This window comes from Trachypithecus francoisi, unplaced genomic scaffold (assembly GCF_009764315.1).
Source record: "Trachypithecus francoisi isolate TF-2019V2 unplaced genomic scaffold, Tfra_2.0 Lachesis_group13, whole genome shotgun sequence".
Classification (NCBI taxonomy): Eukaryota; Metazoa; Chordata; class Mammalia; order Primates; family Cercopithecidae; genus Trachypithecus; species Trachypithecus francoisi.
Genome location: NW_022681458.1, coordinates 117,729,097 through 117,756,598, shown reverse-complemented (window position 1 = coordinate 117,756,598; position 27,502 = coordinate 117,729,097). Strand labels below are relative to the sequence as shown.

The 27,502-nt window shown below is 48.8% G+C and overlaps 1 protein-coding gene and 1 pseudogene across 1 annotated transcript; one reads left to right on the top strand and one right to left on the bottom strand.

Moving 5' to 3' along the window:
- Positions 1-27,502, bottom strand: part of LOC117095273 — a 1,129,150-nt pseudogene that overhangs the window by 69,803 nt on the left and 1,031,845 nt on the right.
- LOC117094240 (SH3 domain and tetratricopeptide repeat-containing protein 1-like) lies at positions 19,942-22,672 on the top strand. Its single transcript, XM_033229425.1, has 5 exons — positions 19,942-20,124; positions 20,430-20,552; positions 21,356-21,460; positions 22,064-22,169; positions 22,527-22,672. The coding sequence occupies exons 1-5, from the start codon at positions 20,074-20,076 to the stop codon at positions 22,670-22,672; spliced, it is 531 nt and encodes a 176-aa protein (XP_033085316.1). The 5' UTR covers positions 19,942-20,073.

The window sequence follows — 27,502 nt, the reverse complement described above, 5'->3', positions numbered from 1 at the left end:
TTTAGTATTCTTCCTGGTTTTTGGCCCGGAGCTTCTAAAACCATTGTAGCTTCCTGAGCGATAGGAACATCATTGGTTGTAATATTTGGTCTTAGGTTTCAATACCTGACACAAGAACTTCTAAGACTTTTGGAATCTCTGGGGTGATAGGAGTGTCTTTTGTAGAGATGGCAGGTGGCTTTGAGCCCCTGGACAGGTTTAGGGTCAGGGCTGGTTGCCAGAAAGATGAGTCATGATTAAAGAGTTGGAAGTATCAGCCTCAACCCTACCTCTGGGAGGGGAGACGAGACAGGCTGGAGATTGAGCTAGTCACGGGTGGCCAATGACTTAATCATGTCTGTTATGAAAACTCCATAAATCCCTGTAAATATTGGGTTTGGAGAGCTTCTGCTTTGGTGAACTCATTTGGTGCTGGGGAAGAGGCACTTCCAGGGATGGCATGGGAGCCCCGACCTCTCTGCCCCATGGTGTGCTCTGTGCGTCTCTTGCATTTGGCTGTTCCTGTGTTCTCTTCTTTGTAATAAACCGGTAAGAGTAAGTAAGTGCCAAGCACTTTGCGTCTGTCCCCTCAGGTGTTGTGGGCAGTTGACCGGTTGAAGAATGCATTGCTATTATGTGAGGAACATTGGCCTTTGAAAAAGCAGAACTAGATCCACGTCCTTGCCTGGTAACTGTAACTATCATCTAGTTTGGAAAGGGGAATGCAGTTCACTGAAAACTTCTTATGACAGTGGGGAAAGGATTGGGGTGTCTGCATTGGTTTGTGTCATATAGGTCATATGAAAGAGCATTTAGGCTGGAGGGAGACTTTTCATCTCTCTAAGTTTACTTTCACAGGACAATTCCATCATGATTTGAAGATTTTTGAGTCAAAACTACATTGTTCTACTATGTTTTGGGGCAAATTTATACATACAATTTGCTTAAATATTTCAGAGAATACAAGAATATATGTGTGGGGTAAAAATCTGAAATTTGCATTCCCCCTTCTCTAGAAGTAACCATTGTGAATAGTTAAGTCTGTATTCCAGCTTTTTTGTATATTATAAATACACTGTGAATATATGAGTGTATGTATACATATATGTTTTATTTTTAGAGATAGAATATTGCTGTGTTGCCCATGCTAGTCTCAAACTCCTGGGCTCAAGTGACCCTCTCGCCTCAGCCTCCCAAAGTTTTGGAATTACAGGTGTGAGCCACCGCACCTGGCCTGCATGAGTATATTTAGATATTGCTAAGTTACTCTGTTCAATACGTGTCTGTTGAACTCCCCCGTGTGCCAAGCATTGTACTAAATACCTTTTACCCACTAATTCACTTAATTTTTAGAGCAGCTCTATTATTGTGGCCCTTTTACAGTGAGGAAACTGAACCACAGAGAGGCTGGGGACGTTATCTAACATCACACAGCCAGTGCTGTTGGAATTGAGGTTTGAACCCAGACAGCTGGCTTCAGATCTCTTAGCTGTTATCGTAGATGACACACCCAAACCTTAGGGCCGCCTCCCAAGCCTTGCCTGAGCTCTGCCTGAGCTCTGTGAGAGCCATGTATGTGAGGTTTCTTTCCTTTTTAAGGACACAAGTCTTGGAATTGTCCCAGACCCTGATGGGACCTCTTGAGGACCAAAAACAGGGATTCTTCAAGCCTGCCCCAAGGCCAGATCTCTGATTGAGCTACTTGGAAGGTAGATGTGGAAGACAGTAATTTTGCCAGAACAAAAAGTCAGGATGGCTGGGCTGACTCGGCCAGATGCGGTGGCTCATGCCTGTAATCCCAGCACTTTGGGAGGCCAAGGCAGGTGGATCACCTGAGGTCGGGAGTTCGAGAGCAGCCTGGCCAACAAGTTGAAACTCTGTCTCTACTAAAAATAGAAAAATTAGCTGGGCGTGGTGGTGGGTGCCTGTAATCTCAGGTACTTGGGAGGCTGAGGCAGGATAATTGTTTGAACCCGAGAGACAGAGGTGGCAGCGAGCTAAGATTGCACCACTGAACTCCCACTTAGGTGATAGAGTGAGACTCCGTCTCAAAACAAAAAAAAAAAAAAAAGGGAAGGGGAATAGCTGGGCTGACTCATCCTAGGGAAGAGGCCCTATAGCAGCGGTAGGACCTTGGGCACTTGGGTGGAAAAGAAGGAAGGAAAAGATTCACCCATGGCGGTGACCTGGACTGCAGAAATCGCACTAAACAGTCCACGTCCTGGAGCCTGGCCACCCCATTTGCTTCTCTTCTCCTTGGGTAGAGGGTGTGGGGAGCTTTCTACCCTGAAAGCTGAGCGCGCAGCTTCTAACCAGAGTAGGCATTTGTCTGTCCCTGAGAATACAGACAGCATTCTCATAATCAGCCCAAATACTCCTTTTTGTAGGGTGTGGCGGGGCGGGGCAGAGGGTCATTTTGACTCATAGGTCCCTTTTCCACTTTCACTGCTGATAACCGTGTTACAGATTAAAATTTTGTTTTTGATACTGAAGAGGGCTTAAGAGAGTGAGCTATTATAGCACATCTAAGTCTGCTAAAATAGAACCACGGGGTAGTGTAGGAAAATCTCTTCTAAATTATGGATCATATATGGTGAACGTTAGAAGCCATGTGTACCTAAGTTGAAAAATCAAAACGTGTCTCGTATTTGGGTGACCCCGGTAAGTCTGGATGCCACTGCACCTTGTGTGAACACAGGATGCTGAGGTGTAGGGATCAACAGGCTTTTTCTGGATGTCTTCGCTTCTCCTTTGGGGTGAAGTGGGGCGACAGTAGGAGCGCACAGCTGTTGGGCCTCTAATATTTGTCAGCTGTTTTACATGTGGGATTCCATTTAATGCAATCTTGGAGGTAAAATTATTTTATTGAAGATGAAGATAGAGGCTTAGAGAAGTTAAGAAAATTGTTCAAGGTCATGTCATTTGTTGTTGTTGCTGTTGCTTTTTTTTTTTTTTTTTTTTTTTTCGAGACAGAGTTTTGCTCTTCTTGCCCAGGCTGCAGTGCAATGGCGCGATCTCGGCTCACCACAACCTCTGCTTCCCAGGTTCAAGGTATTCTCCTGCCTCAGCCTCCCGAGTAGCTGGGATGACAGGCATGCGCCACCACGCCAGGCTGATTTTGTATTTTAGTAGGGACGGGGTTTTTCCATGTTGGTTATGCTGGTCTTGAACTCCCAACCTTGGGTGATCCACCCAACTCGGCCTCCCCAAGTGCTGGGATTAGTGGTGTGAGCCACCACGCCTGGCCAAGGCCATGTGATTTCTTAAGTGGAAAGAAAAAGTACTTGATGAACTCAGAAGTTTGACTTCAAGGCCCTTGATCTTTCCATAACACTGGTTCTTTCCGAGGTTGGTCGGAGTGACTGAAGAACTCAAGGAAGCTGTGTTTTGTGGAAAGAAGACCTGAGGGGTGTATGGTCTTTCCAGGCTTGGAATCTGCCATGCTGGGCTTCTGAATTGTACAGCTTGGCCATATAGAGAGAAGCCTGTCATTTAAGATTTATTCTTTGTGGGAAATAAAGGAAGGCCGCCCACATGAGATGGGCAGAGGCGACTTTCTCAGAGCTGCTGGGGCAAGGGAGTCGGCACCGTCACTTGCGTGTGGCAGAGACTGACATGCAAGTGAGTGGCGGATGAGGAGTGGGGAAGCTTCAGGATGGAAAAGAACGGCTCCCAGTGGAGGCTGTTGTGGGGGCTGGAGGCGGCTGTGCAGAAGTGGGGTGTCCTATGTGATTGGTTAGGGGTGCATTTGGCTTTCTCTGAATGATCCTAACTGAAAATAGGGGCCAAATTAGGGTGGCTGTCAGTTTTGAGTCAAGTCCTGGCCACGTGGGACAGAGTTGTGGTTTAGTTTCTGGGTTGTGGAGAGAGAGCAGTCTGGCTTCCTGTTTGATGTACGAGCCTGGCTAGCCTCCTGGCTGTTCCTGTAGATAGGAGTTTGGTTTCCTGGGTGGGCAGCTACAGGTTGTGGTGTGAGTTCTGTCTTTATACATGATCAGGCATGGTCTGTGTGTATATTCAGTCCCTCATTTTTCTTGTCAGTAAAAATATCAAATGACAAATGGATACATTGGGAACTTTAGATATCTGTGTCCCCTGGAGGAAGTTTTCACGTTCACATTTAATCAGAATGAATATAAACAACTGGGCCATTTATCTGAAGATTTATAGGAAATCTTCAACAATACTACCTCAGCGCCATTGCCTCTCTGTCCATTGTTAGGGAATGTGTTTTTATCCACCGCCGCTCATCATCCACCAGTTTGTGGTTGATCCACTTCTCTATACGTCTTGTCTTGTGTGCATTCTTGGTTGCTAGTGTAGCTTTCTCCTTCGTCAGTGTAGTTTATTTGTGTAGCCTCTCTTGGTAGGAAGTTACTTGTGGAATTTGTGAATGGAAGGGACCTTGGAGGTCTGCCAGGTCAGCCCAGTGACTTTCAAGATAAATGGAAATATAGGGAACTGTTCCAGCTTCTTTGGTGGCCAAACCAGGAATAGAAAGCAGTGTTCTTTGTGCCACAATGTCATTGGAAGACAACTGAATGTAGGCCTAAAATGCAGAGTAACTAACTTTCGTTTTTCTCTGCTTCTGACTCTTGTTATCAGACATTTTAAATTGACTTTAATGTGTTAGCAGAAATATGAAAAGTCCTGACTTGTTTACATAGAAGGTACTTTGTCGCCTACTCATTCGGTTGCTTTTTCAACAGGATTGAAAAGACATTGTTATAAACTGAATGTTTATGTCTCCCCCAGATTCTTGTACTGGAGCCCTAAGTGTCAGTGTGATGGTAGTGGGGAATAGGACCTTTGGGAGGTGATTAGAGTTAGATGAGGTCATGAGCGTGGGCCCTGGTCTGACAGGATTAGTGCCCTTAGAAGAAGAGAAACCAGGCGGTGGTGGTGCCTCACACCTGTAATCCCAGCACTTTGGGCGGCCGAGTAGACAGATCATAAGGTCAGGAGATTGAGACCATCCTGAAACCCTGTTCTACTAAAAATACAAAAATCAGTTGCGTGTGGTGGCACGTGCCTGTAATCCCAGCTACTCGTGGGGCTGAGGCAGGAGAGTGCTTGAACCAGGGAGTAGCAGGTTGCAGTGAGCTGAGATTGTGCCACTGCACTCCAGCCTGCTGACAGAGTGAGACTCTGTCTCAAAAAAAAAAAAAAAAAAAAAAAGAGAAAGCAGAGAGCTCCCACTGCCCTGGTGTGAGGAAACGAGAGAAAGGTGGCTGTCTGCAAGCCAGGAAGAGGTCCCTGTCCCGGAACTGAGTTAGCTGACACCTTGATCTTGGACTTCCAGCCGCCAGAGCTGTGAGAAATAAACTAATGTTTAAACCACACAGCCTATGGTGTTTATTATGGCATTTGCCTATGGTATTATGCCAATCTGATTTGACTGATACAGAGATGTGTTCAGAATACTGTAGCCTGTGTTTAAGTTGGTGATGCCATGAAAATAATGTGGTAGTTCATTCCTTTATGTAAAGATAGCACTGTGAACCCAGGGCCTTTTCTCACGTCTTAGTTGACTGCTTGTTTATAATAGCTTCCTAATTTCTCTTTTCCCCCTCTTACTTATATATATATCTGGATTAAATCATATTGGTATGATTTTATACTTTATATCTATACAGACTTTTTAGTGATTTTATTTCATTTTATTTGATTTTTGAGACATGCCCTTGCTCTGTTGCTCAGGCTGGAATGCAGGCGTGCCATCACAGCTCACTGTAACCCTAAATTCCTGGGCTCAAGTGATCCTCCCACCTCAGCCTCCTGAGTAGCTGGGCTACAGGTGTGCTATCCTGCCTAGCTAATTTTAAAAATTTTGTAAGGACAGAGTCTTGCTGTGTTGTCCAGGGTGGTTTCAAGCTCCTGGCCTCAAGCAGTCCTCTCACCTCAGCCTCTCAAAGCACTGGATTCAGACATGAGCCTCCACACCCAGCCCAGTGATTTTTCGTTGTTAAGATCAAGGACGGTTCCCTGGCTTGGCATTCAAGGCTCATGATCCGGGCGTAATATGCAAGTTTGGGTTTCAGTGTTTCCATTCCCGCCATCAGCCTTGCACTCCAGCTTGTTGCCCTAAGCCCTGTTCTGAAGCCCAGCCTGAGAGCTGCACTTAGAATTTATACCTTCTCGCTCTCTTCATCGTCTCGCCTATGTTCTTATCTCCATCTGGGACATCATCTCTACACTTCTGTCTCTTTAATCTTCTCTATCCTTCAAGACTTGAAATACTCACTTCCGTTACATATCCCCGCTCTGACATCCAAGCTAGAGTTAATCTTTTTCCTTGAACTCTGATAGTGCTTAATGTTTTTCATTAGTTCATTATGCAACAGTCCTGTGTGTTATGATAATATTATATCTCCAGTTTTTTTTCGACTTGTGAAAATATTTGCTGTAGTCATGTATTTTGAATATATAATATAGCGACATTCAAAAGGTCCTGGAGAGTGAAAGGCATCCTACTCCAGTCACTGCCCTGTGACCACTGCTGCCAGTTTTTTGTTTTTGTTGTTTTTCCAAGATGGAGTCTTGCTCTGTCAGAGGTGGGTGTGATCTCAGCTCACTGCAACCTCTGCCTCCTGGGTTCAAGCGATTCTCCTGCCTCAACCTCCTGAGTAGCTGAGACTACAGGCGTGTGCCACCATGCCCAGATAATTTTTGTATTTTTAGTAGAGACAGGGTTTCACCATGTTGGTCCAGGATGGTCTGGATATCTTGGCCTCGTGATCCACCTGCCTCAGCCTCTCAAAGTGCTGGGATTACACGTGTGAGCGACTGCGCCCAGCCTATGTATCTTCTTTTTAAAAACACAGATGTTGGCATAAGATAAACACTGTTGTCCACCAGTTCCCCACTGGTAAATATTTAGGTTGTTCCCAACCGTTTGGATTAATCAGTGCTGAGTTGTACGTAATTCTTCCATATTTGCATGAGTATGTTCATAGGATGCATTGCTAGAAATGGAATTGTGGGATCCAGTTGTGCACATTTTAAATGTTGATGGGTGTTGCTCGATTCCCTTCCGTTAGGGCCATACTGTTACCTCACTGTCAATGTGTAAGGGCGCCTATTTCTATTTCCTTGCCAACAGTTTCTTCTCAGCTGTTTTCTTTGACATCACACACACACAAATAGCCCTATTGTTCCAAAAACCATGGACATTCTACATTTCTACTTAAGTGTGCGCACACTGACTGAAGCTCTGTGTTGGAGTGATGTGTGCTGCTAGGACTGTGGCTCTGTTTCGAATTTGCTAGCCCGGCTATGGCTTTCCAGTCAGGTATTTTTTGTTTTGTTCATGCTGTTGCTGCCGTTGGGCTGTGTGAATTTCCCTCCAGTGCCCAGCCAGATTTCCTTTACGGTAGATGGGCTTAGTGTCTCATCCAGCAGCCCTGTTTCCTGGTGACCTGGGCCGAGTGTCTCATCCGGTAGCCCTGTTTCCTGGTGAGCTGGGCCGAGTGTCTCATCTGGCAGCCCTGTTTCCTGGTGATCTGGGCTGAGTGCCTCCATGAGAAGTTGCACCCATCTTCTCCAGTAGTGCATCTTTTCACAGCAAGCAAAACATTTTCACCACGTTTCTAGTGGGACAGGCACTAGCTCTTTTCTGGGCATCAGGAGACCTGGCTTTGTTCTGGTTCAAGCAACAGCTGGTGAGTTAACAAAGACAAGTCACATCTGGCCCCTGGTCCTTTGCTTTATAAGTAGAATCACAGTACGAGTGGGCATCACCGCCCTGGCCTCTATGCGGTGCTGAGTGTTGTGGGGATGATGGCTAAGTGTCAGGGTGCATTTCCACCACTAGGGGATTACGGGCCAGCCAAAGACAAAGGAGGAAAGCTAACAGCCCCGGGCAGGTGCACAGAACCAGAGGAGTTTGAAACGGTGGTTCCAAGCTCCTTGGTGTGATTGATGTGATCACAATAAACATTTTATCTCTAAGTCTTGGGCCATTGGACCAAGAGAAGAGAGAGCTGGTATTGAGTTGTAGTGAGAGGTGCGTGGTTCATGTGCCTGCTGAGCCTGGCTTGGACTCAATTCCATTGAGTCCCATTCCATTTTACCTTCTGTTTCCACCTTTTTCATGCTCCTGCTTGTTTCTCCAGAAAAAAATGCAATAAATTCCTTTCAAAAACTTTACAAAAGCCATAGATGCTTATTGACAATAGTTCAAATGATGTGGAAGACAGAAAGATCGTGAGTGTTTCTCTGTTGTGTGTTTGGATGAATGTGTCTTTGGGGTAGTCACTGTTAACACTGGGTGTATTCCTTGCAGATCTTTTCCAGTGTACCTACAAATATATATGTACACTTTGTAAAAAACAAAATAGTACCTGATAAACATTGAGTCCCCCTACTCCCACTGCGCAGTCTACATGGACATCCTTTCATGGTGATACGATGAGACCTGATCGACCCTTTTGTCGCTGGAGTGGCTAGGTAATAATAGCCACAGAGAACTCACCTTGAGTGGGCATTTACCATGTGACAGGGTCTGTGCTCCAGGCAGGCTACATGAAGTGGGTCTTAAGGCTTTTTACAACATTTCTATGGGTTTGTTAACATTTTGCAAATGATAGAATTGCAGTAGAGAGAAGCAAAGCTGCTTGCTGAAACTCATGGCACGATTCCCGAGAGAGAGAGAACACTTTTAAAACAATTGTTGTTATAGTCAGGTGATTTACGATCATTTGAAGAAATAGTGCATTCAGTGAATACATTTCAGGGTGTGGTACAGTCTGAGAGCTGTTCCTGAAAATGCACTGGGCTAGAGGCAAGGGAGCGGTCCATTGGCCCTGGGCCCCTAGTGCAAGGAGGGAGGTCCCTGGGAGAGGGGGCATGGAGAGGAGGTCTCGGAATAAACCTTGCAACATCCATTTCTGCTGAGTCTGGTCCGAGGTCTGGTTCTTGACATGTACACTTTTCAGATACTTGGTTTTGATTTTTATCATGGGTGACCTGAGCAGCCATGGTTTGAAACTGCCTGGAGATGTGGTCTGGCAGGCCAGTGCTATGCACATCCTTCCCGCTCCTGCAGGAGGGGAGTCATCCTGGGACTAGAGGGCTTCGCCTGTAATCAGCTACCTCATAATAAGTGGATTTGATGCTGGTTTCGCTAGGTCAGGAAATTTCCCATTTGGAAGGAAAACTGATACTTGTTTTTGGGTGTTGCTGAGGAGCCACAGGGTTTAGAGCAGGGCCTGGAAGTTTGTTGAGACCCACGTGAGTGCACTCAAACATCTTCCATGAGACGTGGAAATAAACACAGTGTTCCAGAGAGGTCCCTGGCTTTGGGATATAAATATTTCTGTAACAGAATGGCACTGGATGTCTGCTGTATTTTTTTCTCTGCTATTTTGGCAAGTTTTATTTGGGTGTATGTCTCCTGTACAGAAGGTATGACATCACTTTTTGCCACCAAATATTACAGCCGTTGGTGCCTCCTATATGGGTCACTTTTGTGCCATGGTTTCTTTGGGGAACTTGTAGGTCTCCTACCCAAAGCACATTGCCCATTTCAAGGTGCTCCTGGTTTCTGAACACCTGTGGCAGTGCCTTTCATATGGGTGAAGCCAGCTGAGAAACTACCCCTCCCCAGGAGGTGGGGACTGGTGATTGCCTGAGTGAGGAGGCCGGGGATGAGCCCTGGGCTAGAACTTGTGACCGGCTGCTTTTCCTTCCCCTCCTCTCCCTCCTATTTTCCCACCACCCCCCCTTTTCAAAAATTTCTTATTAAAAATTAAAGAATTATTTTGGTTTCCATTATTCACTATTCCTTGCTAATCATATGCAGAGTGAGCCTGGGACAGTGGAAAGGAAAGTTGTCCTTGGTTTCAGATGATCCTACCAGCTCCGCATTGAGGGGCTTCCGCCAGGTGACATTGTCAAGTGGTGTTGTGGAGGTTCTGCTTTGAGTCCTCAGCGTTAACCAGCAGAGGCAGATGATATTTAGTCCTGGCTAATGTTGGGGAAGTTGAGCTCAAAGTAGCTAAGGGAACTTCCCAAAGTCACATAGGAAGTAGCAGAGTAGAACCAAACACAGATTGTCTCTGAATCAGGCAGGTTGTCTGATTCCAAAACGGGCTCTTAATTTTTGGAGGTCAAAAAGCTGAACAGACACTGACATTTCTTTGTTTTTTTTTTTTTTTTTTGAGTTAGAGTTTCGCTATGCTGCCTAGGCTGGTCTAGGCTCAAGCTGTCCTCCTGCCTTAGCGTTCTGAGTGCTGGGCTTACAGGTTTGTGTCACCAAACCCAATCGAACAGACATTTCTTGAAAGAAGACATACAAATGTCCAAAAAATATGTGAAAAAAATGCTCAGTATCACTTTTAATCATAAATGCCAATCAAAACCACAGTGAGGTATCATCTCACCTGTTAGGATGAGTATTATCAAAAAGACAAAAAATAACAAGTGCTGGCGAGGATATGGAGAAAAGGGAGCTCTTACACACTGTAGGGGTTTGTACACTAGAGCAGCTGGCTGGGCGTGGGGTGCACACTGACATCCCAGCAATTTAGGAGACCGAGGCAGGCAGATCACCTGATGCCAGGAGATTGAAACCAGCCTGGCCAACATGGTGAAACCCCGTCTCTACTAAAAACACAAAAATTAGCTGGGAGTGGTGGATCACACCTGTAATCCCAGCACTGTTGGGTGGCTGAGGTGGGTGGGTCACTTGAGTCTAGGAGTTCAAGACCAGCCTGGCCAACGTGGTGAAACCCCATCTCTACTAAAAAATAGAAAAATTTGCCCAGTGCAGAGGCGGGCGCCTGTAATCCCAGCTACTCGGGAGGCCAAGGCAAGAGAACCACTGGAACCTGGGAGGCGGATGCTACAGTAAGCAAGCCGAGATTGCACCACTGTACTCCAGCCTGGCAACAGTGAGACTGTCTCAAAGAGAAAAAAGAAAAAGAGTAAGAGTAAGCTAGGGCACCCACTATGGCAAACAGTATGGAGGTTCCTCAGAAAACTGCAAATGAAATTACAGTGTGATCCAGCAGTCCCACTACAGTGTAGATACCCAAAGAAAAGGAAATCAGTGTCGGAGGGGCATCTGCACCTCTGTGTTTCCTGCAGCACTGTTCACCATAGCCAAGACATGGAACCAGCCTCCGTGTCCAACAGCAGATGATGGATAGAGAAAATGTGGTCTTGATACACAGTGGAGTACTATTCAGCCATAACACAGGATGAAGTCCTGTTATTCTCAGCAACGTGGATGGAACTGGAATATTATGAAATAAGCCAGGGACAGAAAGTTACACACCACATGTTCTCTTATGTGGAGGGCAAAAAGAGGATCTCATGGAAGTTGGAAGTAGACAGAGGATCCTAGAAGGTGAGAAGGGTGGGGGAAGAGAGAGATAGGGAGAAATGTGTTAAAGGATACAAAATTATAGCTGGATAGGAATAAGTTCTAGTGTTCTATAACATAGGATGACTATAGTTAACAAGAATATATAGTTTCAGGCTGGGCCCGGTGGCTCATGCCTGTAATCCTAGCACTTTGGGAGGCTGAGGTGGGTGGATCACCTGAGGTCAGGAGTTTGAGAGCAGCCTGGCCAAGGTGGTGAAACCTTGTCTCTACTAAAAATACAAAAATTAGGCGGGCATAGTGGTGGGTGCCTGTAACCCCAGCTACCAGGGAGGCCGAGGCAGGAGAATAGCTTGAACCTGGGAAGCAGATGTTCAGTGAGCTGAGATCACACCACTGCACTCCAGCCTGGGCAACAGAGCAAGGCTTTGTCTCAAAAAAAAAAAAAAAAAGAATAGATCCAGATAATTGGAGGAAGGGTGTTGAATGTTACCAACACAAAGAAATGATAAATGTTTGAGATGCCGGATATGCTAATTTCGCTGATCACATACATTACATGTATTATAACATCACTATGTGTACTCCATACATATATACAGTACACAATTATGTGTCAATTAAAAAAGAAAAAGCTGAACTTAGATTGGAATGGCTATGAAGTAGCTAACTTTTTCATATTTTCGATAGAGACCCTAGGCATTTATTTTAAGTAAACTACCCTTGGCTTCAGGAAATGTTTAGTATTTGAATTTTAGCCTTGCATTTTATAATACGGAGAGGTAAAACTGTAGGCTTGCTTTAGATACAGTCACAGGGGTTTGCTGTGATGACTTTTTTTATGTAATAAGGGGGAAATATACCTTAATTAATAGGCATACATGCTCATTTTTCTCCCTCGTACACATTTTTAGTTGTTGTCCAGGCATTGTGATACTTATGTAAACAGTATGCAATATCTTAGGTAGGAATCAGAATTTTAAGGTAAGAAACTTAGAGTTATATATTTTGCAAACTTTCAAACTGGACATTTTACATGTCCATTATATAACTGTAATTACATTTTCAAAAAGACAATATCTGTCTTTAATATGGATGATGCTCGAGCATTTTTTTTTCTTTTTTTTTTGGAGACAGGGTCTCACTTTCTCCCAGGCTGGAGTGAGTGGTGCAATCATGGCTCACTGCAGCCTCAGCGTCGTAGGTTTGAGAGATCCTCCCACTTCAGCCTCCCAAGTAGCTGGGACCACAGGTGTACAACACCATGCCCAGCTAACGTTTAAATTTTTTTGCAGAGACAGGACCTCCCTCTGTTGCTCAGGCTGGTCTGGAATTCCTGGGTTCAAGTGATTCTCCTGCTTCATCCTTCCAAAGTGCTGTGATTGTAGGCATGTGCCACTGCCTGGCCCCATATAAGTGGGATGATGACTTTAGCCTAGGAGTTCCACACCAGCTTGGGTAACACAGCACAAGATCCTGTCTCTACAAAAACTAAAAAATTAACTGGTCATGGTGACCCCTGCCTGTGGTCCCAGCTACTCCAGGAGGCTGAGGCAGGAGGATAACTTGAGCCCAGGAGTTGAGGCGGCAGTGAGCTCTGATCTTGTCATTACTTTCCAGCCTGGGTGACAGAGTGAGACCTTGTCTCTTAAAAAAAGTTACTGGCTACCTGATTATTCATAGGAAAAAAACCTGAACTCTGATCTAAACCTCATACCCCGTACAAAAATTTACTCAAAATGGATCATGGACTAAAATGGAAAATGGAAAATAAAGATGAAGAGAGGAGCTAGAGACTAGGAGAAACTATTTGCAAATCACATGTCTGATAAAGAACTCATATCTATAATATATCAAGAACTATCCAAATTCAGCAGTGAAACCAAATCATCTACTTTGAAAATGAATAAAAGACCTGAAGAGACATTTCAGATAACATACAAGCACATGAAAAGATGTTCAACATCATGAGCCGTCAGAAAAAAAATGCACACTAAAGCCACGTCACTATACACCTATCAGAATGCCTAAAATAAAAACTAGTAAGAAGACCAATGCTGGTGAGGATGCGGGGAAACGGGATCACTCACACTTGGCTGGTGGGAATGGAAGATGGTACAGTCATTCTGGAAAACAGCTTGACAGTTTCTTAAAAAACTAAACGTGCAATTGCCATAGGATGCAGCACTCACATTCAGGGGCAGTTATCCCAGAGAAATGAAGACTTACGTTCACACAAAAGCCTTTATGTATCTGTTCATAGCGGCATTATTTATAAAGGCTAGAAACTGGAAACAGCCCGGTGACTGCTCAGCAGGTGAATGGTTAAACACACTGGTGCACTCAGGCCCCAGATACCACTCTGCAGTAGTTCATGACATCCTTGTTCATCCGTCTTTCAAACTAGAAACCACCATCATCTTTAATCCCCTTTTCTCCATCCTGGGTCTGAGTGGACTTCATTTTGCATTTCTCTCCAATGCATTTTCCCTCTGTCCTTTCTGGTTGTGCCTCATGCCTCATTTGAACTGTTGTAAGGGCCACCGAATTGTTTCTCTGCCTCATGATGGAATCCTTTCTACACTTCATGCCCTGCATTGTCATTGGAACAATCTTTCCAAAACATGAACAAACTAACTTAAATATCCCAGGTAGCCTTCCAAATAAGTCTAAGCTTTCTGTTAGAAGTTTTACTTCTTGTCTATAGGGAACCCCAGGACTGTAGAGAGATGAATTTGCTGTCTGCATTTTAAGATCAGGCAGAAATCCCTGGAGGGGCCCATGTGGAATAGTGGTACAAATACTGGTTCTGGAATCAGAAGCCCTCATATCCTGGTTCTAACACTAGCTGGATGTTCTTGGGAAAGTTTTGGTTTCAAACCTCAGTATGAAGAAGTATACTCAAGGGATCACACAAGGCTGCTGGGAGGACCTTCTGAGATGGAGTTTCACTCTTGTCACCGAGGCTGCAGTGCAATGGCACGAACTCGGCTCACTCTAACCTCTGCCTTCTGAGTTCAAGTGATTCTCCTGCTTCAGCCTCCCGAAGAGCTGGGATTACAGGCACCCACCACCATGCTCAGCTAATTTTTTGTATTTTTAGTAGAGGGGTTTCACCACATTGTCCAGGCTGGTCTTGAACTCCTGACGTCTGATGATCCACCTGCCTTGGCCTACCAAAGTGCTTGGGATTACAGGCATGAGCCACTGTGCCTGGCGATTGGGAGGCTTTTGCAGTAACCCAGAGCGCTATGATGAGGGCTGGACCTGGTTGGAAATGATGAGGAAGGTGAGAAGTGGTTAGGTCTGGCATATATTTTGAAAGGAGAGTTTAAATGGGTTGGATGACAAGAGAGAGAAAAGTTTTAAGGATGATGTCAAGGATTTTGGCCTGAGTAACTGGAAGACGAGAGATGCTGTTATTGGGATCGGGAAGAGTATGGGAGGAGTGGGTAATAGCAGGGATTATCGAATACGTGTTTTGGTCATGCTAAATTTGAGGTCTAAAAAGAGATGTCAAGAAGTGTTGGCTGGGCGTGGTGGCTCATGCCTGTAATTCCAGCACTTTGGGAGGCTGAGGCGGGCAGATCACCTGAGGTCAAGAGTTCGAGACCAGCCTGATAATTATTAAAATCCATCATTGATGTTTACTAATTAATCATATTATTACTCCTAATACCGCAGAGGGTGTACACCTACCTGTGATGTCGTTCCTCATATCCAGGGACAGAGAGCATGATTTTAGTTTTAATATTGCAGTAGGTGTACACTCACCCTGTGACACTGATCCTAATATCCAGGGGGATAGAGGATGACATGACTCCCAACATAGCAATGAACGGACAACCACCCGGTGATATTGCTCCTCATATTCACGGAAGAAGCCTATGCTATTACTCTCAATATCGCAGGGTGGACACAGCTCTTCTGTGATGTGGTTCCTAGTATCCGGAGGGGGAGAGGATGATAACAATTCCAGTATCGCAGGCTGTGTTCCCCTGCCCTGTGATATTGTTCTTAATATCCTGGAAGGGAGAGGATGATATGACTCCCCGTAGAGCAGGAGGCGTACATCCAGCCTGGGATATTGTTCCTAATATCCATGGAGAGGAGAGGCTGATATTACTCCCAATACGGCAGGGTTGAACATCCACCCTGTGATATTCTTCTTCATATTCCAAGTCTGAGAGGTTGATATGACTCCCAGTATCGCAGACACTGTACACACCATGTGATACTCTTCCTGATATCCGGAAGGGGAGAAGATGGTATTAATCCCCATATCGCAGGAGGTGAACACCCACTCTGTGATATCTTTCCTAGTATGCAGGGGGAGAGGGGATAATATTATTCCAATATTGCAGAAGATGTACACGCTCCCCCCGTGATATTGTCCTTAATATTCCAAGGCACAGAAGACGATGTTACTCCCAATATCCCAGAAAGTGTACACCCCCCAGTGATGTTGTTCCCATGATCCAAGAGGGAAGAGGATGATATGACTTTCAACCCCTGCCCCCTGCAATGCTCTCACCCTGCAACACCGACACACAGCTCAACCCGACATAAGACCAGAGGTGCTGGCTGGGGGTGTTCATTGCTTCTCTTTTCTCTCTTGCCAGACTCAGTAGAGGAAGCTGAGACCGCTTCTGGCTTTGGGAGAGGCCAGGGAGCCTGTGCGTTTGGAGCCTGGTTGCATGAGAGAAGCATGTGTGGGAACGCCAGGGCGTGGCTTTGAACCCCATTCTCCCAACATGATGCTGAGTGTGGCAGACATGACACTTGGCTTTGCTCTCAGGGTTCCATCTGCGACAGGGGCTACTTGTGCCCCTGGCCTCATCAACTCAGGCTGAAGGCGGCCCTGGTCCTGGGCAGAGGGGCTTTGTGAAGCAGAAATAGATGGCCTGGTACAGGCGCCGAGCCTGGCTAGGACCTTGGCCCTGGGAGTTGTAAAGAAGGCCGGCGTCTACCATGAGCATCTGCACCAAGCTGTGCCCATGTCACAGTGTGCTCGGCGTCTGCCCTGGCACAGGTGCATGGCCTGTCTGCGCTCAGGCTCCCCACCTATGGGGCCCAGGTTCACAGAGGTGTGAAAGAGACAAGCACAGCGCAGGGGCCTCCGAGCCCAGCCAGCCTCGCTTCGATGCTGGGAGGCTGACATCTTCCATTTTGTCTTCTGCCCAGGCAGGCTGCGGGCCGTCCAGCGGCTGTGCTACTTCTACAGCGTCGTCATGCCCAGCGAGGCCCAGTGTGTCCTCTACCACGAGCTCCAGCTCTCCCTGGCCTGCAAGGTGACCGACAAAGTGCTGGGGGGGCAGTTCCTGGAGACTATCAGTCAGCTCTACCTGTCCCTGGGCACCGAGCGGTGAGGGCTGGCTTTGCAGTGGTGGGAGTGGGGAGCGGGGAAAGGGGGCTGGGGGGTGCAGAGCAGGGAAGAGGGCACAGGGAAGCTGGCTCAGGGTCCCATCAGCCCCTTCCCTTTTGATCATTTGGTTCCTTGGCATCAGATGCTTTGAGCTGGTGGGCCTGGGGTCGTCCCAGGGCTGCTGCTGGCCCGTGAGTCCCAGCTTGAGCCTCTCTTGTTGGGTCAAAGGTTATCTCAACCCCAGCAGAGGCAGTACGTGCACTCTGGGCTGTTCTTCCTACTATGGTGGCTTTTGTCATCTGACCTCTGCCTGCCCCGAGTCTTCACTCCTGGCCTTCATCTGTCCCCTTAAATGTGACCACAGCAGCCACCTGTGGCTTCTCTCCTACAGAAGACAGAGCCAGTTGTGTCACCTGCTTCCCTGGGGCGCAGGGTTTCAAGGTCTCAAGTCCCATAAGTGGCCCACTCGGCTTCCCCCGAGCATTCTGACCTGGTGGGGTAACCATGGCCCTGGCCACCCCACACACAGCTCCCGGTGACATTGCTGCAGTCATACCCCTTCTAGTGTCAGACTTACCGAGAGAGCAGGGAAGGAGCCAGATTCCATGGGGACCCGGGAGACTGGCTCCAGTCTTGGCCTCAGGTTCACAGAAGGAAAATGGGCCAGTGTGCTGGAGCCATGTTTCTCAAAGTGTAGTCCTTGGACCAGCAGAGCAGCATCTATGTCACCTAGGAGCTTGTGGCAAGTGGGAGTTCTAGGTCCTGCCCCAGGCCTGTGGAGCCGGAAGCTCTGGGGGCAGGGCAAGCAAGCTATACAGACAGGCCTCCGAGTGACTGTGATGCCTTCACACCTTGAGAACCATCGGCCTAGATAGCCTCTGAACACTAGTGGCTCCTGGTGCATCTGGAGAAGACACAGGCCATGTCTGGGAGGCAGGGGAGATGGACTAGCACACTCCTCCTGCCACAGGGCAGCATGATGCTCGATTCCCTCAGAAGGATGTCCTTCATCTTTTCCATGCCGTGTGTGTTCACCCTGGCCCTCCCAGCAGCCTGGGAAGGGCAGAACACTGCACACACAAGAGGGCCGTTCCCAGTCCCCACATTCCAGATTCATCTGTCACCAGACCCACGGGAGGAGGCAGACTGGTTCCAGGAGGATGAGAGCCCTTGTTCTGACACCTGTGTCTGATTCCAGGACCTGCAGATCCACTCTGGACTACACCAAACAAAGTCCGGGGATTCTCATTCACCTCCAGAGAAAGAGGAGGCGCATGCCTGGCTGCAAGTAGGGAAGGGCTTCTACATCCTGCGGCAGAGCGAGCTGGTGGACCTGTACATCCAGGTGAGTGGCAAGGGAGGCAGGAGGGCCTCTGTGCTGTTCACTCTCTGTCCATCCATCCATCCATTCATCCTTCCAACATCTATTTACCTGTTCATCCTTCCATCCATCCATCCATCATCCATCCATCCATCATCCATCCATCTGTCCATTCATCCATCCATCATTCATCCATTCTTTTATCATCCATCTATTCACCCGTCTATCCATCCATTCACCTGTCCATCCACCCATCCATTCATCCTTCCATCATCTATCTGTTTACCTGTTCATCCTTCCATCCATCCATCCATTATCCATTCATCCATCCATCCATTCTTCCATCATCTTCACATACACCTGTGGGTCCTTCCATCCATCCATCCATCCATCCATCCATCCTTCCATCATCCATTCGTTCACCTGTTCGTCTTTCCACCCACCCATCCATCCATCAATCCATCCATCCACCCATCATCCATCCCTCCATCCATCCATCCATCCTTTTATCATCCATCCATTCACCTGTCCATCCATCCATTCACTTGTTGATCCATCCATTTACCAGTTCGTCCATCCATCCATCCTTCCATCTATCTTTCCATCATCTATCCAACTGTTTATCCTTCTATCCATCCATCATCCATCCATCCTTCATCTGTTCATCTCTTCCTCCATCCATTCACCTGTTTGTCCATCCGTCCATCCATCCTTAAATCCATCTTTCCATTATCCATACATTCAGCTGTTCATCCTTCTATCCATCCAACCATCTTCCATCCATCCATGATCATCCATTCACCTGCCCATCCATCCATCCATTCATTCATCATCCATCCTTTTATCATCCATCCATTCACCCGTCCATCCATCCGTTCACCTGTTCATCCATCCTTCCATCCATCCTTCCATTCATCCTTCCATCATCCATCCATTCAACTGTTCATTCATCCATCCATCCTTCCATCATTCATCCACTCGCCTGCTCATCCTTCCATTCATCCATCATCCATCCATCCATTCACCTGTTCATCTTTCCATTCATCCATCCATCATCCATCCATCCATCCGTCCTTCCATTCATCATTCATCCATTCTTTTCTCATCCATCCATTCAGCCACCATCCATCCACCTGTTCGTCTGTCCATCCATTCATCCAACCATTCTTCCATCATCTATCCATTCACCTGTTCATCCTTCCATCCATCCATCATCCATCCACCCATCTATTCATCCATCCATCCAACATCCATCCATCCTTCCATCATCCATCCTTTCACCTATCCATCCACTCACCTATTCTTCCATCCATGCATCATTCATCCATCCACCCACCAATCTATTAATCCATCCCTCCATTCATCTGTTTGTCCATTTGTTTATCCATACATTCATCTATCCACCATCTATCCATCCATATGTACATACATCATCTACCCTCCACCCATCCATACATTATCTACTCACCCATACATACAGACATACACACATCATTCCAACCATGCACCCACCCATCCATCCACACATCCATCCACCCATCCGTCCATCCATCAATCTGTCCATCCATCCATCTGTCCATCCATCCATCCAAGCATTCATCTATCCACACACCCATCCATCCATCCATGTGCCTATACATCTGCTCACCCATTCATCCATCCATCTACTCATTCTTAAGCCACTGCTGAGCACCTGTTGTGTGCTTTTTCCCTCCCTCCAACTGGTTTCCTCACATCCTCCCCCAGTGGCCAGCATCTTTTACCTGAGGGCAGAGGTGTGGCCCCTCACAGTGCCTAGCACCTGCTGGTATACAGCACATGCTCAAAGATTGGGACCACTCAGTTAACACACAGAAGAACTTGCTCCAAGCGACACGTGGCACATCTCCTTACAAAATGAATCTATCATAGTGGCTGTTTTCAGAGGCTTTCCCAAACAGTGTGATCTGTAACAAATTGTAAAGCCCACGAGCCTGGTGAAGCTTTCATTATTGAGCACCTGCTGTATACCTCCTTGAGCTGAGGAGAAGGATCAAGAGCTCATGGCCAAGAGGGGACCAGGCCCACCCACAAACACTGTTGATGTGTGGCCCTGAGCTGCGACAGGGATGTGGCAACGCAGAAAGGAACCAGGTGATGGGCTGCCAGCAATCTGGGGGCCACGGAGATTGTTTGAGTGCTGCGGGGGGAGTGGGCTAGGGCTATCCCTGGTGGTAGGATTCACAGGTGTCAGGCTCCTGGGCTGCAGCTGCTCAGTCACCTCCTGGCACTAGGGTGCATCAGTTCATTGTCCTCATGCCAGTGGTGGGGAAGCCCTAATGCACAGGTCTGAAAAATGCTCAGGTGTACCTGCAGTGTGTGAGAGGAAGGAGGCTGGTGAAGGTGGGTGTGGCCACCTCCCAGGTGTGGGTGTTGAGGGAACTTCTGCCTCCTTTCAAGTGGCACAGAATGTGGTCCTGTACACAGGCGACCCCAACCTGGGGCTGGAGCTGTTTGAGGCAGCTGGAGACATCTTCTTCAATGGGGCCTGGGAGCGGGAGAAAGCCGTGTCCTTCTACCAGGTGAGCTGGCCTGTGGGCTGATGTGGGTGGGCCTCAGGGGGGCCACCTGGAGGGCTGAGGCACAGGTGTGGCAGGGCAGAGGCCTGCCACCTGGAGGCAGGGCCACCCATGCACATGCTTAGTTTCCCAGTGGTCTCACCGGGAATGATACTGACAGTGCCCCTGCCCGGGACAAACGCTTGGGGCCTGGACATGACTATGGCCCTACCCTTGCCTAGTGATCTCACCGGGAATGATATTGACCATGCCCCTGCCAGGGACAAACGCTCGGGTCTGGACATGACAGTGGCTCTACCCTTTGCACCTGATGATCTCAAGCAACCATGAGCGGGAAGTCCTGTCCCCATCTTCCAGATGAGGAAGCTGAGGCTCAGAGGCACAGGGACATGTCAAGGACACACAGCATGTCAGTGGGAGACCCAGGGCCAGGGCCCAGATCTGCATGCACCCCGAAACGGGGACGGCTTCTCCCTTCCTCTGAGCTCAAGGTGTGGCTCAGTTCTGGGCACAGAAAAATGTGTTTTGAGAGCAGAGAAGAGTGCTGGCTCCCCCCAGTCAGACCCCCGGTGCCCTGGTGGGAGAGGCTGGTCTGAGGCTGCCAGGTGTAGCTGGATGGGCGTCAGATGACTCTTCAGCCCCCAACTTGGGTGTCTGAACCGTACGTTATCCCAGAGCACAGAGCTCTGTGGAGGTGCACGGGTAACTGGGGCGTGGGAAGCTCCAAGCACATGTTTGAGCTCTGAGGACGGCGCTGGGCAAGGTGGGTGCTGTGGGAAGCCTGACCCCACCTGTCTGTGTGGTAGGACCGGGTCCTGCCCCTGGCAGTGACTACGGGCAACTACAAGGTGAGCCGCAGCTGTGCAACAAGCCGATGGCAATGCTGGCAATGCTGGAGGAGCCCGAGGAGGGTTTGGAATTTGCCCACATGGCCCTAGCACTCAGCATCACTCTGGGTAAGTCCCCTGAGCGCCCGCCCTGCCGGGACCCACACTTTGCCAGAGCCGAGCCTCCATGTCTGCAGGGCAGGAGCTGAAACAGCTGCTGGATTTTCCCGGTCTCCTGTCCAGGCAGGCAGATCTGCCCAGCTGGCTTCCCTGTCTGGCCGTGGGGCACAGCCCGAGGTCTCTCACGTAGCGCAGAGCTCCCTGCCTGGCTGAGCTCTGTTTCCTCTGTCTCTTCCCGCTGCTGATCACAAGGGCCGCCCAGTGTGCCCTCTGCCTTCCAGACATGCCAGGCATCTCGGTCCCTGTATGTGCCAGGCCGAGTGGCACATTCCCTTTGTCTTGTGCCCTTTCCACCCTCATCAACCACACAACTCGCTGGCTGATGAAATCCCAGTTCCCCTTCCAGCAGCCTGCCCCTTAAGGCCGGGCATCCCCTGGTGCTGTGCCAGGTCGTCTGTCCTCCTCCAGAGACAGGGAACCCTGGGCGGGCCGCATGCCCCAGCGCCTTGTGCCCTGGGGCCCAGTACAGAGTAGGTGTGCAGCTGTGTGGGAATGCATCGAATGCAGGCTCCACGGCACTCGCCCTGCAAAGGGGAGGACATCAGAGACAGCCTAGCTGGGTTTGCGCAACTGTGGGGGGACCTGAAGCTCAGGCACGCAGTGACTCCCCAAAGTAAGGGGCTCTGATCGTGACACACCCAGGAGGAGTCGGATGTCACGTCTGTGGGTTGCATGGAGCCGGGGTGCCCGGGAGCACCTGGACTGTATGGGTTTTGGACTCCTCTGGTTAAAACCAGTGAGCAAAGGCAGGTGGCTATGTGTAGGCACAGAGCTGGGCCATCCAAGCCCGACTTTGCCGAAGCCTCACAGTAGACAGGGGCAGGCCTTATTAGTTCTGCTTTACAGATGGGAAAGTGAGTCTGGGAACCCGGAAGAGCTGCCCAGGTGACCACAGGTGCCTGGAGGCAAGCCAGGTGCTGCCCGGGCTCTGTATACCTGCTCCTGAGGGGCCTGTGCCTGACTGCCCCAGGGAGCCACGTCCTCACACCTGCCACTTTGGCCTCCACCCTAGGGAACTGGTTGAACGAGCGCGTGGCCTACTACCGGCTGGCCGCCCTGCACCACCGGCTGGGCCATGGCACGCTGGCGGAGCACTGCTACCTCAAGGCCCTGTAGCTCTGCAACTCGCCGCTGGAGTTCGACTAGGAGACCCTCTACTACGTGAAGGTGTACCTGGTGCTCGGTGACATCATCGTCTACGACATGAAGGTGGGGGGGGGAGGGGGGCTGAAGGTGGGTGAGGAGGGGCAGGGCTCTGGATGTTCCCGGCCCCCTTGGAGTGGGATCTCCACAGACCCCAGGGGTCTGGGTTCCAGCCTTCCTTAGGAATGGCCCAGTGGCTTCCCTGGAGCTCTGCACCCAGCTAGAGGAGCCGGCAAGGTTCGCAGATACAACCCAGCTCCCAAGCTGGCCAGGCCCCACCCTCAAGAACTCAGTCTCAACCAGGGAGGCTGACACATGAGCGGGCAATGGTGGCCTCTGGGTAAAGAAGGGGGATTGTAGTCAGGGGGACCCTCCTGGAGGAGGTGACACCAAACTGAGTCTTGACAGTCAAGTGTCAAGTTGCATTTAACAAAGAAAACAGGGTCGGGAGAAGGACATTTTGAGGACGGCATCATCCTCACATTGAATCCACGTTGCAAGATCCAACCCAAATCCCGGTGCCTCCTCTAGGAAGCCTGCCCAGGGTGCCAGCCTGCACTGAGCAACTCCTTCCTAGAGTGCTGAGACACCTGGAATCTTCACATCACCCAGGAAGGGTGGGGTGGGACTGGTGTCTTACCATCGGGTTCACAGACAGGGGAACCCCAGCTCACAGCAGGTGCAGTGGGGCGGGGCCCCAGCCAGCCAGGCTGAGACCTTGCTGGGTCAGGTCTGTCTCGAGGGGAGGTGCTGTGCTCCCTCTGGCCCCAGCCCTGCAGAGGTGGAGAGCTGGGACTGGCAGACTCAGACCTGGGGTGTCTCCACCCTCTGCCCAGCAGGCACCCGCCCCTCCTCCGCATCGCACCGGCACCGTGTCAGTGCTCCTTATGGGATGAGGGGCCAGGGCGCTCGAGTCCAGGGACCGAGATATTGGGGGCCTTAGAACAACAAGAGGAGCTGGGGCAGCCCTAAGACCCCGCCCCGTATCCCTCACCACAGGCCTGGGGCTGCCCGGGAGGCCCCCGCCCAGTGCTGACAACACCTGGTGGTCAGAAGCGGTCCCTGTGGTCTCCCAAGTCCCAGCCAGACAGAGAGGTGCCAGGTGTCAGGCCCAGAGGGACGCTGCCCACTGCTCGGGGGCTCACCTGGGACCCACGGGACGGGCCTCCCAGAAGTGGCCCTTTGTCTCTCTTGGTCAAGCCTGCCGCCCACTCCGCCTGCCCAGGAGGAAGGAAAGGGCCAAGTAGTACCTGAGAGGCCAAAGTCCATGGTTGGGGTCGAGGGCAGAGGCCTCCTTCACCTCCTTCTCGTGCACAGCCCTCTGCGCCTCATCGTGACGGTGCTGTCAGCCCAGGCCAGCTTCCCACAGGGAGGCCCCCTCGGAATTCCCCAAGGGCGGCTGTCTTTCCAAGGCCACACCCTCCTCCTTGTATAGGAGGCTCTGGACCCGGGGCCCAGAGGAGTGGGAGAGAAAGCTGGGCTGGATGGGGCCTGGAAGGCTGGCGGAGAGGCAGGGGTAAATGGGCATCCTTGCCGATTGCCTCTAAACTGAGGTCCCCTTTAGTCGATACGTGAGAGTGAGCCCTGGAATGGGGTGGATTAGGTGTGTCCTGGCTCAGCCTGCCACTCACTAGCTGCTGCACACACTACAGGCACATGAGGACATGACCCCAAATCTCCCAAAAGGTATACACCTATTGTGTGATATGGTTCCTAATATCCGGAGGTGCAGAGGATGGTATTCTTTGTCCTGTCGCAGGCTGTGTACACGCAACCTGAACTAATCCTGGAACGTAATGACAAGATCAGAGCTCACTGCAGCCTCAACTCCTGGGCTCAAGTTATCCTCCTGCCTCAGCCTCCTGGAGTAGCTGGGACCACAAACAGGTGTCATCATGAACAGTTGATTTTTTTTTAGTTTTTGTAGAGACAGGGTCTTGTGCCATGTTACCCAGGCTGGTGTGGAACTCCTAGGCTAAAGTCATCATCCCACTTATATGGGGCGGCAGTGGCACATGCCTGCAATCACAGCACTTTGGGAGGATGAAGCAGGAGAATCACTTGAAACCAGGAATTCCAGACCAGCCTGAGCAACAGAGGGAGGCCCTGTCTCTGCAAAAAATTTTAAACATTAGCTGGGCGTGGTATTGTACACCTGTGGTCCCAGCTACTTGGGAGGCTGAGGTGGGAGGATCTCTCGAGCCTATGAGGCTGAGGCTGCAGTGAGCCATGATCGCACCACTACACTCCAGCCTGGCCTGTCTCAAAAAAAAAAAAAAAAAATGCTAGAGCATCACCCATATTAAAGACAGGTATTGCCTTTTTGAAAATTTAATTACAGTTATATAATGGACATGTAAACTGTCCAGTTTGAAAGTTTGAAACATATACAACTCTAAGTATTCTTACCTTAAAATTCTGATTCCTACCCAAGATATCACATACTGTTTACATAAGTATCACAATGCCTGGACAACAACTAAAACTGTGTAAGAGGGAGAAAAATGAGCATGTATGCCTATTAATTAAGGTATATTTCCCCCTTATTACATAAAAAAGTCATCACGGCAAACCTCTGTGACTACCTAAAGCAAGCCTACAGTTTTACTTCTCTGTATTATAAAATGCAAGGCTAAAATTCAAATACTAAACATTTCCTGAAGCCAAGGGTAGTTTACTTAAAATAAATGCCTAGCGTCTATATCAAAAATACGAAAAAGCTAGCTACTTCATAGCCATTCCAATCTAAGTTCAACTTTTTCTTTTTTAATTGACACATAACTGTTTACTGTACATATGTATGGAGTACACATAGTGATGTTATAATACATGTAATGTATGTGATCAGCGTAATTAACATATCCACCATCTCAAACATTTATCATTTCTTTGTGTTGATAGCGTTCAATACACTTCCTCCAAGTATCTGGAACTACCTTTTTTTTTTGGTTTGAGACAAAGTCTTGCTCTGTTGCCCAGGCTGGAGTGCAGTGGTGTGATCTCAGCTCACTGCAACATCTGCTTCCTAGGTTCAAGCTATTCTCCTGCCTCGGCCTCCCTGGTAGCTGGGGTTACAGGCACCCACCACTATGCCAGGCTAATTTTTGTATTTTTAGTAGAGACAGGGTTTCACCAGGTTGGACAGGCTGGTCTCAAACTCCTGACCTCAGGTGATCCACCCACCTCAGTCTCCCAAAGTGCTAGGATTACAGGTACGAGCCACCGCGCCCAGCCTGAAACCATATATTCTTGTTAACTATAGTCATCCTATGTTATAGAACACTAGCACTTATTCCTATCCAGCTATAATTTTGTATCCTTTCACAAATTTCTCCCTATCTCTCTTCCCCCATCCTTCTCACCTTCTAGGATCCTCTGTCTACTTTCAACTTCCATGAGATCCACTCCTTTTTGCCTTCCACATAAGAGAACATGTGCTGTGTAACTTTCTGTCCCTGGCTTATTTCATAATATCTTCCAGTTCCATCCACGTTGCTGAGAATAACAGGACTTCATCCTGTGTTATGGCTGAATAGTACTCCACTGTGTATCAAGACCACATAGTCTCTATCCATCATCTGCTGTTGGACACGGAGGCTGGTTCCATGTCTTGGCTATGGTGAACAGTGCTGCAGGAAACACAGAGGTGCAGATGCCCCTCCGACACTGATTCCTTTTCTTTGGGTATCTACACTGTAGTGGGACTGCTGGATCACACTGTAATTTCATTTGCAGTTTTCTGAGGAACCTCCATACTGTTTGCCATAGTGGGTGCCCTAGCTTACTCTTACTCTTTTTCCTTTTTCTCTTCGAGACATAGTCTCACTGTTGCCCAGGCTGCAGTACAGTGGTGCGATCTCGGTTTGCTCAGTGTAGCATCCGCCTCCCGGATTCCAGTGGTTCTCATGCCTTGGCCTCCTGAGTAGCTGGGATTACGGGCGTCCGTCACTGCACCGGGGACATTTTCGTATTTTTTAGTAGAGATGGGGTTTCACCACGTTGGCCAGGCTGGTCTTGAACTCCTGGCCTCAAGTGACCCGCCCACCTCAGCCGCCCAACAGTGCTGGGACTACAGGTGTGATCCACCGCTCCCAGCTAATTTTTGTGTTTTTAGTAAAGACGGGGTTTCACCACGTTGGCCAGGCTGGTTTCAAACTCCTGACCTCAGGTGATCTGCCCGCCTCGGCCTCCCAAAATGCTGGGATGTCAGCGTGCGCCCCGCGCCCAGCCAGCTGCTCTAGTGTACAACCCCCTACAGTGTGGAAGAGCTCCCTTTTCTCCATATCCTCGCCAGCACTTGTTATTTTTTGTCTTTTTGATAATACTCATCCTAACAAGTGAGATGATACCTCACGGTGGTTTTGATTTGCATTTCTCTGATTATAAGTGATACTGAGCATTTTTTTCACATATTTTTTGGCCATTTGTATGTCTTCTTTCAAGAAATGTCTGTTCGGTTGGGTGTGGTGACACAAACCTGTAAGTCCAGCACTCAGAACGCTAAGGCAGGAGGACAGCTTGAGCCTAGACCAGCCTAGGCAGCATAGGGAAACCCTAGCTGAAAAAAAAAAAAAAAAAGAAGAAGAAGATAAAAGAAATATGTGTGTCTGCTCAGCTTTTTGACCTCCAAAAATGAAGAGCCCATTTTGGAATCAGACAACCTGCCTGATTCAGAGACAATCTGTGTTTGGTTCTACTCTGCTACTTCCTATGTAACTTTGGGAAGTTCCCTTAGCCACTTTGAGCTCAACTTCTCCAACATTAACCAGGAATAAGTACCACCTGCCTCTGCTGGTTAACGCT

What these genes read in the sequence shown, in the direction of transcription:
- LOC117094240 (XM_033229425.1), top strand. Translation starts at nt 20,074, where the DNA reads ATGTGTGGCCCTGAGCTGCGACAGGGATGTGGCAACGCAGAAAGGAAC. An exon ending in AAGCCGTGTCCTTCTACCAG is followed by an intron (nt 20,553 to 21,355) that starts GTGAGCTGGCCT and finishes TCTGTGTGGTAG; the next exon opens with GACCGGGTCCTGCCCCTGGC. An exon ending in GCACGCAGTGACTCCCCAAA is followed by an intron (nt 22,170 to 22,526) that starts GTAAGGGGCTCT and finishes TGACTGCCCCAG; the next exon opens with GGAGCCACGTCCTCACACCT.